This window comes from Megalops cyprinoides, chromosome 2 (assembly GCF_013368585.1).
Source record: "Megalops cyprinoides isolate fMegCyp1 chromosome 2, fMegCyp1.pri, whole genome shotgun sequence".
Lineage (NCBI taxonomy): Eukaryota > Metazoa > Chordata > Actinopteri > Elopiformes > Megalopidae > Megalops > Megalops cyprinoides.
This window is the reverse complement of record NC_050584.1, coordinates 4655666-4670035: the sequence shown is the minus strand read 5'-3', so window position 1 is coordinate 4670035 and position 14370 is coordinate 4655666. Positions and strand designations below refer to the sequence as shown.

The window sequence follows — 14370 nt, the reverse complement described above, 5'->3', positions numbered from 1 at the left end:
CCAATAGTTCCCGGTCGCCGATGTCGTAGTTACGCTCGGTGGGCGTAAGGCGGTGAGAGAAGTAGGCGCAGGGGTGGAGCTTGTTGTCGGCGGACGAGTGCTGAGATAGGACCGCCCCCACTCCCACGTCCGAAGCATCCACCTCCACCACGTACTGACGAGCGGGATCGGGCTGGGTAAGGACAGGCGCCGAGGTGAATCGAGCCTTCAGGTCGCGGAATGCCTCCTCGGCAGCCGGAGCCCATGTGAACGCTCTGTTGACTGATGTCAGGGCGGTGAGGGGAGCCGCTACCGTGCCGTAGTTGCGGATGAAGCGACGGTAGAAATTCGCGAAACCTAGGAATCGCTGCAGCTCCCTGCGGGAGGTGGGGCGAGGCCACTCCTCGACTGCGCGGACCTTCTGCCGGTCCATGCGGATACTACCTGCCGTGATCACGAAGCCCAGGAAGGAAGTGGTGCGCTGATGGAAGGCACACTTCTCCGCTTTCACGTACAGGTGGTTTTCGAGCAGACGTTGCAGGACGCGGCGGACATGCTGTACATGCTCAGGCAGGGAGCGAGAGAAGATCAGGATGTCGTCGAGGTAAACGAATACGTACTGGTTGAGCATGTCACGGAGGACGTCGTTCACCAGGGACTGGAATACAGCCGGGGAATTCGTCAGACCGAATGGCATGACCTGATATTCATAGTGCCCAGAGGGGGTGTTGAACGCCGTTTTCCACTCGTCCCCCTCGCGGATCCTGACCAGGTGGTAGGCATTGCGGAGATCGAGTCTCGTGAAGACGGTTGCGCCCTGTAGCGACTCGAAGGCGGACGACAGAAGAGGCAGGGGGTAGCGGTTCTTAATGGTGATGGCGTTGAGGCCCCGGTAATCTATGCAGGGACGGAGGGAGCCGTCCTTCTTCCCTACAAAGAAGAACCCGGCCCCCGCAGGAGAGGAGGAGGGGCGAATGAGACTGGCCGCGAGGGACTCCCGGATGTATTTATTCATGGCCTCGGTCTCCGGTGGTGACAAAGAAAACAGACGCCCCCGAGGGGGGGACGAGCCGGGCAGCAGATCAATGGCGCAATCATACGGGCGGTGAGGAGGCAACGAGGTGGCGCGGGACTTGCTGAACACCAGCTTCAGGTCCATGTATTCGGGCGGCAGTGCCGACAGGTCCGGGAAGTCCTCGGGAGCAGAAGCGATCGGTGACACAGGGGTAGCGGCATCCCGAAGGCAGTGGGAGTGGCAAAAGGGGCTCCAGCCCAGGATTCGGTTGCCCTCCCAGTCGATGTGGGGGTTATGCCGAGCTAACCAGGGGTGACCCAAGACCACGGCGGCTTGCGGGGAACGGATGACATTGAGGACAATCTCCTCGCGGTGGTTGCCCGAGACGAGGAAGTCGACCGGGGGAGTGGCGTGGGTCACGCGAACCAGGGGGGCCCCGGTGATCACGTGGGCTTCCAACGGCAAGTGCAGGGGGACGCGGGGCAGGCGCAGCCGGGCTGCCAGGTCGGCGTCGATAAAGCTGCCATCTGCCCCGGAGTCAATCAGGACGGAGACAGCGTGGCTCTGACCTCCAACGAGCAGGGTGGCTGAAAATAGAGGACGGGTCTGGGGAGAATGACGCAGGGGGGTTACACTCACCTGCAATCCCCCCGCTGCGGGTGACCGCTGGCCCTTGGCCGGGCAGTTCGCCACAAAATGGCCAGGCTGCCCGCAGTATAGGCAGGACTGGGTGCTGAGTCTCCGTTGTCGTTCCGCGGGAGACAGGCGGGTGCGGTCGACCTGCATCGGCTCGGAGGTTCCCGGGGATGGTGGTGCAGGGCTTCTGGCCGCCATCGGGAGGGGTTGCTCACGGACAGGGCCGGGCAGGCTGCTGGACGCTCTCTCCCTGCATCTTTGTGAAAGGCGCTGGTCCACGCGGATGGCCAGGTCCACCAAGGCCTCGAAGCTGGCAGGCAGCTCCCGAGTGGCCAGCTCGTCCTTGATGGACTCCGCGAGACCGTGGAGGAAGGTGTCAAATTGGGCCTCCACGTTCCACCCGCTGGTGGCGGCCAGGGTGCGGAAGTCGATCGCATAATCCGACACCGACCGACGCCCCTGGCGAATCTGCAGCATCTCTCTCGCTGCCTCGCGGCCCTGCCTGGAACGGTCAAACACCCTTCTCATCTCATCGGCGAATCCGGCATATGAGTGGCAGAAGGGAGCGCCGGCGTCCCAGACAGCAGTACCCCACTCCCTCGCTCGGCCGGTCAGCAAGGTAATGACGTAGGCAATCCTCGCCCGGTCTGTGGGGAACGTGGAGGGTTGCAGCTCGAATATCAGGGAACACTGTGAGAGAAATGAGCGGCAGGTTCCCGGGTCCCCCGCGTACGACTCGGGGGGTGGCAGCCGAGGCTCCCGGCTGGGAGGCGCTGGCGGAACCGGTGGGTAGACAGCCGCTGGTGGAAAGGGTCGGCTCTCCTGGCCGAGCTGCAATTGTTGCAGCCGCGCAGAGACCTCGGCGAGGCTGGTGGCGAAACCCTCCAGGGACCGGCCGATGGAATCCAGCTGGTTCTGGTGTCCGCCCAGCAGAGCACCCTGGAGCTCCAGGGCCGTCCTCAGCTGTGGTAGGTCCGCTGGGTCCATGATGGCTAGTTCGTTCTGTCAGGAACGGGGATCGGGACACAAACGTGGACCAGCGGGTAAACGGAGCCAAGCGTTTAATAACAATCAGCGGGCAGTTCGTCGTACAGGGACAGGCAGGGTTCAAAACACAGGGAAGCAGTCCAGGGGCAGATCCAGGATCGGAAGTCGGGGCGGGCAGAGTCGGTAACCAGGCGGGCGAAGAGTGTCAGACAGGTTGAAGTCGGCGGGCGAAGGACGAAGTCGGGAGACAGGCAGGATTCGGCAAACGGCAATCAGAATTCAGGCTTTTACTAGAGCGGGGATGAGACAGGAAGAAACTTACTGAAACGAACTAGCAACAAGACAGAGACACGCAGGGAAGATATAGGGCTGGGGTGACGAGGAGATGGGAAGCAGGTGAGCAGGCAGGCAGGTGCAGGCAATGAGGGAATCAGGTGGGCGGGGACCCGGCGGGGAGCAGGGCGGGGCAGGAACACAAGGAAAACAAAAGCACAAGGACAGGGAAAACAAAAACACTGCGGCTTAAGGGGGCGGAGCCCTGACACACAGGTAAAGTCAGTTAGGGTTGGGTATGATTTGGACAGTGAATAGTTAGACCTGAGCACAGTTTCAGCATCCTTTAAAAAGGGTGTGTAAATTTATGCAACCTGTTTTTTTTTGTTTTAAATTTATTTTCAGAAATGTGTTGCCTTTTCTTTTTACTTCAATGTTGTGGGTTACCATGTCTAAATGAAAGTGGAACAAAACTGATTTAATGGGTTTTCATTTCAGGCCTCAAGGCAATAACCACAAGTAATTCTGAAAGGCTGTATAGACATTCTAGATCCACTATATATTTGTGCTGATTGGGGGCACCTCATCATGGTCACATGCAACACAGAACAGTCTTAAAACGTGGATGAAAGTGCAGCCATGATTGGTTCACCAGATGTAATGTTTTTAAGTCTGTACTATATATGCCATGCAGACAGCCTCTTGAGTGTAAACTTGTTTTTGTCAACACTCTCATTGTTTTGCCCCATTCTTTTGTAAGCCATCTGTCATTTTTCCCAGTCCTCATCCTGAACCTTTGTGGAGCTAGCTTTTCATGTGGGACACAGAGATTGCTGGGCTATACTCAGGTTTACAACAGCTGACAGTTTCAAGGGCCTCCACAAAGCTGAAGTCAGCAAGGGCATGTGCTTTTGCTGTGTGCTTTACAGAGTTCATATCTGGAGTAGAATGACATAAAACAGTGTGTTTGCTATTATTTGAAAATTTTAATTGAATTGCAAAGTGTTCCACAAATGCAGTATATTCAGGCCTGATGCCCTGATGCCCCATACAAGTTGTGACTTTCAATAAATATAGTAGTGATTAAATAAATGCACTATAATAGGGTGGTCTGGTGAATTTTACATTCTAAGAAAATTATCAAGTGTACATTTTGCAGTGTTTCAGGGTACAGAAAATGTATTATTTTCAATGATGATGCTTGAAAAAGAGAAGTGAAGCATAGCATACTTTTCCAAATCTTGGGTCTCTGAAAAGTTCAAAACATTAAGAAAAATTAAAATGTTATTTTTGATTGTTTTTTGTATTTCTTTATACATTTTCTTTAATTATTCACATGACTGTCAGGAAACAAATTCTGTAATCGTGGTGGTTTTGTCATTGTGAGTTTGAAACTACATTGCACACCAGGAAGTACTGCTAGTTTTCTGAGCTAAGTATTCAAGGTCCTCAGCTAAAGCTCAGACATGTTAGATTCTTGTGAATTGCAACCAAGTCTACTGTGAGAGACCCTGGCACACTAAGACTGGGTTACTGAGAAGCAGCAGGCATGACATACCAAACAGGATTTAAAATTTGGCAATCATACTTTGTATCACAGTGCCAGGTCTCGGCAAAGATTCTGGAGCCTTTTGATTACTGATGCTGCTCTGTGAGATTATAAAGCTCTGAAATCCAGAACACACAAAGTCACTAACTGTTTCTATCAGTCTGCTCAGATGTTTACTTCCAGTTATTGTGCTTCTGTTGTTTGGTGGATTAGCTGTTTGTGGACAGACTGAATAAACCCCTGCGCTCTTGCTACAGCTCAGTAACATCTGTCTTATTTCAGAGCTATTTAGCAGATTTTTGCTGTGGTTCTATGGGAAAATACTTATTTTTCGTTGGGTTTTGGCAGCTGCTCACTGCATGTAAAATCCAACACTGATCACAAATCTGCAGCAATTTCAAATAGCGTGATATCCGCTTGAAGCTCAGAAGGTGGTCGATTATCGTCACTCACAGGACCTGACATGCTCCACACTCAAAACTGTTAAACCATGCCAGGTTTCTCCAAGAATTGCAGCACGTGCATTGAAAACGTGTAATTAAAAGTTCTAAAAACCAGGGCTAAAACTGTAATGCTTATACTAGGGCAAAATGGTTACACAATCTTATGTGGCAGTTGCATGTGTGTTATTTGAGATCTGCTAAACATTCACATTTATAAGTGTGTGCACTCTGTCACTAAACCTGAGGCATATGTTTCGGTAGACCCATTTCTAAAATTGCAGACACTGTACATGTGACCTGTGTGCACACCGTTCCCATTACATTCCTTTGCTTTCAATAGGCTGAAATAGTGGACATAGGCAAAAAGGCAAGTTGAGGGTGTTTTTGCACAATTCTCTCACTTAAAGTGATAGTCTCACATTGTTGAGAATGAACTCAGAATTATGCATTGTTTTATAACCTAAACATTTATATTTCTTTATTTTTGCAGAAAAGTGAGGTTTGTGGAAGATCATGAGCACCGTATAGTGTACATTAATTGTGAGTCAGGGTTAGCTGCCTAAGACACTGACAGGTAGCTATGTTTATCTAGTCAGCTAGCTTGTTAAAGCATGAAAGAGGAAGAGGTGCATACTTGTAATCATAGTTAACCAACAAGATATATAAATGATAAGTTATGTTTTCATAGCTCTAATATCTATATATTTACACTTGTTTGAATTTCTTCCAGTCCTCCTAACTTCATTACATTACATTACTTATATTTAACAGATGCTCTAATCCAGAGGTTACAACTTTTTTACATGTTATCTATTTATACAGCTGGATATTTCTCTCCCATAGTTCATAACCAGCCAGCTATTTAGCTCCAAAGCAGTAGAGAAAATGGCCAGCACACAGAAGATGGATAGCCATTAACCTTAAATGGATTTATATCTAAATAACTTTATATGAAAATACTTAAATAAAAATAAATAAATAAAAAATAAACAAAAAAAAATTAAACCCGAGCTAGTAGCTGTATAATTGGCTACCAAGTTGACAAATGTAGCTGCCTGGGCTTGCTGGATAGTAGGTTGTTGGCTAGCTTGCCAGGTGTTAGTGGAGTAGCAGCTTGAGAGATGAGATTGTGATGGTATGGTATCTCACACTCTTAGAGAAATTTTGTGAATGGAAATAGCTAGGTACAGGTGTGTGAAGGAGCTGAAGCACATCAGTTCATTTCATGTGTGTGACCTGATATGTTACCTATTGTTTATTAATAAGTAAAAAATAAAATAGTTGTTCTACTGTAGATTCTGTATTTTGCATATTGACAAAGAAAGACATCAGTGGAAATAAATGAATGCTGTGGCACTCCAGGGCTCACACCAATCACACTGGACTGATCAGTTTGTCTTTGGAATGTGGTCTATTACAAGAGCAAGTTCCACCCCACAATCTGAATACAATAAATGCAATTCAATTTCAATTCCATTTTATTTGTATAGCGCTTTTTACAACACAAGTTGTCACAAAGCAGCTTTACATTGTTCCCAGGCCTGAGACCCCCTGAGAGCAAGCTTAAAGCAATGGTGGCAAGGAAAAACTCCCTAATAAACCTTAAGCAGAACCCGGCTCAGAGGGGGAGCCCATCTGCTTCTGGCCAGCACTGGGCAGATAGAATTAAAGAGAGACTTAAAGTTGTACAATGTACTTTAAGATATTTGAGTTTGATAGACAGCAGTAATTAATGACATAGTAATTACAAAATCTATCCTATAATGTCCAGTTCTTGGCATGCAGTTGGCTTGATGGGCAGGGCAGTGAGGTAGCAGGACTGGAAATCAGGATGTGACACTTGGGCTACAGCTCCAGGCAGGACCCTGGAGCAGGGATAGGAAACAAATAGAAAACAGTGATTAGTGGATGTTAAGTGTGGAAATGGAAACAAAAGGCAAAAAGGCAGAGGGGGAAGAGGGATGCATGTGCGTAATAAGGAAAAGTCCCGGTAGATAAGGACTATGGCAGCATACCAAGGGGACGAAAGGCAAAGGGCCAGCACAATCATGAGGGTAACCCTAAGGTAGTCAACACCAGACCACAGCCGGATCAGCTGAACACAGAGTACCCAGGCCGTGATGTAGTGACAGCAATGACCATTTAGTCAACCAGAGACTCTACGATCAATGTCAGCACCGTGCCGTGTCCCTCAACTAAGGGATTTGAAATAAAGATACATTTTTAGCCTAGACTTAAAGGCGGAGAGAGAGTCTGCTCCCCGAACTTCGGTGGGTAGATTGTTCCACAAAAGAGGGGCGCGGTACGAAAAGGCTCTACAGCCTATAGTACTTTTACCCACTCTTGGAACAATGAGAAGTCCGGCGCTTTGGGAATGTAGAGTTCGTTTTGGAACGAAGAGGGTCCTTAAGGTAGGGAGGGGCAACCCCATTTAAAGCTTTAAATGTAAGGAGAAGTATTTTGAAATCAGTGTGGTATTTGATAGTTAGCCAGTGGAGAGAGGCTAATACTGGGGTAATGTGCTCAAAGTGCTTTGTTCTGGTTGGAATACGAGCAGCTGCATTTTGAACCAACTGAAGGGGCTTTAAGGAGGCATATGCACATCCTGACAAGAGGCCATTACAGTAGTCCAATCTGGATGTAACAAAAGCGTGGATTAGCTTTTCAGTTTTGTGTATTGGTAGAATTTTCCTGATTTTGGCAATATTCTTCAAATGAAAGAGAGCAGTCCTAGAGGTGTTTTTTATATGTGTTTCAAAAGGGAGCTCAGGATCAATCGTGACACCAAGGTCTTTGATGGTTGCACTTGAGGCCTGTGAGACACCATCAAGATTTAATGTAATATTGGTGAGTTTGCTCCTGACAGACTTTGGGCCGATATCCAATATTTCTGTTTTGTCCAAATTTAGGAGGAGGAAATTATGGGCCATCCATGTCTTTATGTCTTTGAGGCAGGCTTACATGATTGATATTTCCAGGGAGACATCAGGTTTGGCCTATATGTATAGCTGGGTATCATCTGCATAGCAGTGGAAATTAATGCCATGTTTACGAATGATATTTCCAAGAGGGACCATGTATAACGAAAAGAGCAAAGGTCCAAGCACGGATCCTTGTGGCATTCCATGTCTTACTCTGGACAGTTTGGAGGACTTATTGTTGATGAGGACAAAGTGATGTTGCTCTGAAAGATAAGACCTGAACCATGATAGAGCCTTTCCACTTATGCCAATCAGGTTCTCAAGTCGGTCTAATAGAATAAGATGATCAATAGTATCGAAGGCTGCACTTAGGTCTAGGAGCACAAGTAGGGAGATACAGCCATTGTCAGAGGGGAGAAGTAGGTCATTGATTACTTTTAGGAGAGCAGTTTCTGTGCTGTGATGCAGTCTAAACCCAGACTGAAAGACTTCCAGAATATTTTTGGACTGTAAGAAGGAGCAAAGTTGCTTTGTTACAACTTTTTCGAAGATTTTCGAAAGGAATGGGAGATTTGAGATGGGCCAATAGTTCGACAGATCATTTGGGTCTAGAGTGGGCTTCTTCAAAATGGGCTTGATGACTGCTAGCTTGAAGGACTGAGGTACATGTCTGAATCGAAGGGAGGCATTTATAAGATTTAATAACGGAGTGCCAATTTCAGGTAGCAGCTGTTTTAGGAATCTAGTTGGAATGGGGTCTAGTAGGCAGGTAGCATTTTTAGACAAATTAATTAGGGAGGAGAAGTCGCTAAATTCAATGGGTGTGAAAGAGTCTAAGCATGTGGCTGGCCTATTGGACATTTCTACGTTATCTGAGTTTGGACAGGTCAGGCTGGAGGCAGAATTAGAGATTTGTTTGAATTGTGTCACGTATCTTTATGATTTTGCTGTCAAAAAATTCATGTAGTCATCACTACTATGAATTGCTGGAATGCAGGGGTTGGCTGATGCAGGGCTCTTAACTAGTCTGGAGATGGAGCTGAACAAATACCTGGGATTGTCCTTGTTTTACCCTATTAGGGTAGAAAAATGCACCAATCTGGCAGCTGTGAGCGCATGCTTGAAGCTTAGAAGACTTTCTTTCCAGGCCAGGAGAAAGACCTGTAATTTGGTGGAGCGCCATTTCCTTTCAAGTTTGATAGCACGGGTCTGGTCATTATACCAGGATGCTAGTTTTTTGTCTGGGACTTTCCTCTTTTTGAGGGGTGCAACGGCATCTAGGGTGTTACACAGTGTGGACTCAATATTTTCGGTGAGTTGATTTATTTTAGCCGAACTAGGGTTCGAGCATAAGTTTAAATATTCTTCGTTGTTCAGACTGCATGATGCAGGGAGCTAATCAATAAAGGCTTTGGTAGTAGCAGAAGAGATGGTGTGCCTGAGGGAAAATATGGACTCTGAGTTAATGTTACAAGCAAAAGGAAGGTTGAAAGTCACCAGGTAATGGTTGGACAGTAAGGGATTGTGTGACATATTTACTACATTGTTAATTTCAGCGCCATAAGTGAGGGCCAGATCCAGTGTGTGGTTGCAGCAATGTGTTGGTTTATCCACAAACTGAGAGAATCCAATGGAGTCAATAATGGACAAAAATGCTGTTCTGAAGGGATCATGTTCATTGATCCTGCCATATCAATGTTGAAATCAGCCACTACCACAACCTTTTCTGTGTTGACAACCAGGCTGGAAAGAAAGTCTGCAAATTCAGATAAAAAAACAGTATAAGGGCCAGGTGGCATAAACAATTACTAGGGTAAATACCTGAGATGCTGTCTTGTCAGGATGTGCAAAGCTAAGTACTAACAATTCAAATGAATTAAAGTTATGGCCAGATTTAAAAGTGGCACAAAGATTAGAGTTTAATACAGCGGCAACACCACCTCTCCCAGTTGAGCAAGGGACCTGGTAGTTACTGTAACTGGGAGGCGTTGATTCATTTAAAGCAATAAATTCATTTGGTTTAAGCCAAGTTTCAGTCAGACATAGGATGTCGAATTTATGGTCAGTAATCAATTCATTTATTAGCATTGCTTTGGGTGTTAAAGACATTATATTTAATAACCCAATCCTGACGACCATTTGTTTGCAGGTATTAATTTCAGATTCACCAGATTTAATTTTTATCAAGTTCTCAGGGCAAACGCCCCACATAGATTTCTTTAAACAGTATGGGACCGAAGATCGGGGGACAGACACTGTCTCTACGGAACTAAATTTAAGTGGGGGTTCAAGGGAAGAAGCAGAGGTCTGTTTAAGACAGAAAGTCTGCTGCCTGGCCTTTGCCCTGATGAGTCAAGGTTTGAGCCAAATTTTTAGAGATAAGAGCTGCGTCCTACCTCGAGGGGTGGATGCCATCTCTTTTTAAAAGACCAGGCCTCCCCCAAAAGGTGTACCAATTGTCTATGAAGCGTACGTTATTAGAGGGACACCACTCAGACAGCCAGCAAGTTAGTGGCAATAATCTGCTGTAGATCTTGTCACTGCGCCGCATAGGGATGGGACCAGAGAAAGTTACTGAGTCCGACATATGTTTTGCAAGTTTACACACCGATTTAATCGTTAACCTGGTTATTTCTGATTGTCTCATACTTTTGCGCCGACATGAATAATAATTTTCGAGAATTTACTTTTACCTTTACCTCTAGCCAGCACTTACAGATTTGCTTCGATGTCAGATGCTCTGGCCCTGGGAATGCAATTAACTATGGTCGCTGGAGTCTCTATGTTCACGTTTCTCAAAATGGAATCACCAATTATCAGGGCTCTCAACAGGTTTCTCAGTCGGTGTGTTACTGAGGGGGGAGAACCTCTTTGAAATGTGAACAGGTGGTTGGTGGTGCACTGTAGGCTTGCGTTTTTGTCTATTTTCCCGAACCGTAACCCTTGCTGCGAAGGCTCTACCGGGACTGAGCTAGGGGAGCGGCTATCTGACACATCCGGTACCGAGAAAGATTCAATACACTACTTGCTAGCCTTAATCTTGTATAAGGTGCGGATGTGTGCTTCTAATTCTGCTATCTTCTCCGTCTACCTAGCATTTAACTCACATTTTGCACAGGCGAAATTAGCACTACCGGCAGAGAAGGAGTAACTATACATATTACACACCATGCAGGGGAGACAGCAAGAGGGAGGAGAGCTAAGAACAGGGGAGACAGAAGAAATGGGAGAAGTATAGGTAGCAGCCATTATCTCAGAGATTAATTTCCTTCTTTAGATAAGTGTTGTAGTTCGCCTTGTAATTTCCTGTTTAGTTGTAACTTTTCTTTTTGGAAACCGCAAACACTCTGAGTTTGGGTCCTGGCTGGGTCTTAGCCGATCGGCGTCTGGCGTTCAGGAGGTGTGAAGCAGGAAACAGGTAGCAAGCAGAGGTAGCGAGCAGCGAGCATCACCAGTAGAACACCTTGTTTCACAAAGCACAAGTGATGCGTGTCTAGCAGTATAGTCAGCTTTTACAGGATGTGTACAGTGAATTCTATTAGGCTGTAATAATCAACCCAGTTTCTCAGAATGGAGAAGGGATGAAGAAAGGAATTAGGAATAAAATGAGAACAAGAAATAATTTCCATTTAGAATCTAGCTGCTGGAGGTGATGGACAAATCAACAGGATTTGTTTCATCAAGAGTCCAAATGATCCAGCACCAGGACATGTGCCCTGTTCCTACTGTTAGTTTAGGATTTTTGGTTTTGGCCTTCAACTTTCTTCAACAGCAACTTTCTTTTTGTGCTTAGTTTTGAACATCAAACAAATGATGGCATGTGCACACTTAATTTCACTGCTGCAACATCATGGGTTTTGAGTACCAGCTTCAAAAACGTAACACACACACACACACATCATGAAGCCACATCCAATACTATGATCTTCTTAAGTGTGATCCAAAGATGTGATGGTTGAGAAACATTTGTGAAAAGCATTATTGTTGTTGCTGTATATGTAATTTTCATCTATAACTGTGAAATCTGTGGTACATACATGTCTGTCTGCCAAGAGCCTGTGGATTTGCTTTCAGGAGACAGACTGGCCACTGACAGCCACAGTGCCCTCATCTCTAGAATTCTGCACGTCTATGTCTGCACACTGAAAAGACCTTTTCACTGGCTCAGAAATAGATGTGTTGTAATATCTTCAAGCTTGCAGGGTTCATGAAAACTATAACCAATGTGTGTAACCTAAAATGCAAGTAATATTACTATTCAAATATTCACACTGACAAGATATTGCTTACAGGCATTGCCATCCCATTTCATTCATAATAGCAGTGGGCTTATAGGGAATCTTTATAATTATTGTTGTTTGATTTTACATCAGCTTTATGACTTAAGTAAGAGGTGACAATATGATGTCACCTGAACTACCAGTTTGTATTCATTGCTGTTTAGGTGCAGTAAATGAAGCTCAAATATTTTTACTCTTTCTTTCCAAACAGAAAATGGGAGGCAAACTGAGCAAAAAGAAGAAGGGCTACAACATGAATGATGAGAAGGCAAAGGATACAGACACGAAGGTGGAGGGGGTGTCGCCAGAAGAAGGGGAGGCCCAGAAAGAGAACAAGGAGGAGGCCCCAGCAGCAGCCGACACCAATGAGATAGCCAATGACAAGGCGGAAAAAGACGCCCAGCCAGTTGCCAATCAGACAGCAGCCAGTGAGGAGGACAAAAGGGCGGTGCCCAAAGAAGAGCCCTCCAAGGCTGAGGTAGAAAAGCCTGCTGCTAATGCTGAGCCAAAAGCTGAGGAACCCAAGACTACTGAGGCAGCCCCTAAGCAGGCAGAGAAGCCAGCCGCCCCTGCCCCTGCTGCAAGCTCTGCACCTGCCCCTGTCCCTGCTGCTAAAGAGCCTGCCCCTGAGGTGAAGGCCCCAGCCCCAGCACCACCAGTGACTGAAAGCAAAGCAGAGACCAAGGATGAGGTGGATGGGAAAAAGACTGAGGCCCCTGCACCGGCAGCCAAAACCGAGGCCACGCCCATTGCACCAGAGCCCAAACCTACGGAAGCAGCACCAGCCCCTGCCACATCTGCAGCCCCTTCTAAGGAAGTCCCCATACAAGAGGCAGCCCCTAGTTCAACAACAGCCACCTCCGAGAGCGCAGCCCAGGCACAGGAGGCCAACGCCACAGAGGCCCCTGTTCCCAACAAGGATCAAACCATAACCATGCAAGATTAATGGACAGCCCCTTTTTAAGCAAAACAATGGGAAAATAAATACAACAAACAAAACAAATATAATGAAAATAGTGAAATAGCCCACCCACATTATGATTATTAGTATTATTTTTCTGCTATAGTATTTGTACATTGATACAAGTAATCTACACACTCTGACCCCCTTGCCACCCCCCAGTCTCCATCCATGCCCATCAGGAATCACCTTGCCTCCATTTTCACCCATACCAATGTTGAAAGACTCTGCCTGAAAGGTCTGGGTCAAACCATTGGTTTCCATGGACTACCTACACTGCAGGTCTCTGAAAAGGAAATTGAATGGATAAAATCTACTTACCAAGAGCACAAGCACTCTCTAACTCCTTCTTCTCCAGGGTGCTAATGCTCTCGTCTGTGCCTGTTGGGTCAGTGCTAAGACAGACTCAAGTTGTGGTTCTTGCTTTGTGTTACTGCTAGTGATTTGTCTTTGGGTTTTTGCTGTGGTTGCTGTTGTGTTTTTTTTTCTGTCTGGCATCCACAGGTCTGAGCCAACACTTTCAGGCATGGTCAAAAGACCATCTTGATAACAGCACTGTCCTCTTTCTTTCAGTTCCTGATGTCCCGTATTTTATTTGCTGGGAAATAACTGACTTCTTCCATTTTCATTGTTCGCTCCTTTTTCTTCCTCTCTCAGGCTCATTCTCCTCTCTCTCTCTCTCATATATATATATATATATATATATATATATATATATATATATATACACTGGGGTCCAAAATTATTGGGACACTCACTGCTGCATACTCCATCAGACATTGGGAAAGTCATATTTATGTCAATGTCAATTTCAGCTTCATCTTCTGTGACCATGTTCCAACCTTGTTAGGTTTATATAGGCTTCAGTATGAGTGTTCAGTTAGAGGGCAGGGCAGCGGTCAATCAGGCCTAATTGAAGTGATGGTCATTTTTGTTCACTTCTCTGCACTCAATAAGTATGTAGGTACCTTTTAAAATTAAGTTAATGTCATGGAATTGTCAGTTTGTTTGGCAGAATTAATGTCATACATATTATTAAAATGTTGGAAATAAGGGTAGTCATCAGGCAATCGTGTGCCAACCACATAAAGAGATGTTTTGGAAATGTTAATAGTTGCCAAAACATGTAACTGCTTTCACCACACCATAAATTAGGTTCGAGTGATAAAACTAATAGCTACATGGACACATCCACACTTAACCACAAAATGCCCAGGTGTCCCAATAATTTTGGACTCTAGTGTTTGTATATATATTTTTCTATAAGTTTTCTATCACTCTTTCCTGACAAAGTAAATGCATGTCTGTGATTGGGTGCACCTGTAG

The 14370-nt window shown here is 46.0% G+C and overlaps 1 protein-coding gene across 1 annotated transcript in view; it reads left to right on the top strand.

Moving 5' to 3' along the window:
• Positions 1–13706, top strand: part of LOC118773453 (brain acid soluble protein 1 homolog) — a 39288-nt gene extending 25582 nt beyond the window's left edge. The window contains exon 2 of the mRNA XM_036522388.1: positions 12295–13706. Within this exon, the coding sequence (XP_036378281.1) occupies positions 12298–13029 (732 nt within the window). The 5' untranslated portion in view covers positions 12295–12297 and the 3' untranslated portion in view covers positions 13030–13706. The remainder of the gene's footprint in view (positions 1–12294) is intronic.
• Positions 13707–14370: the final 664 nt, after the last annotated feature.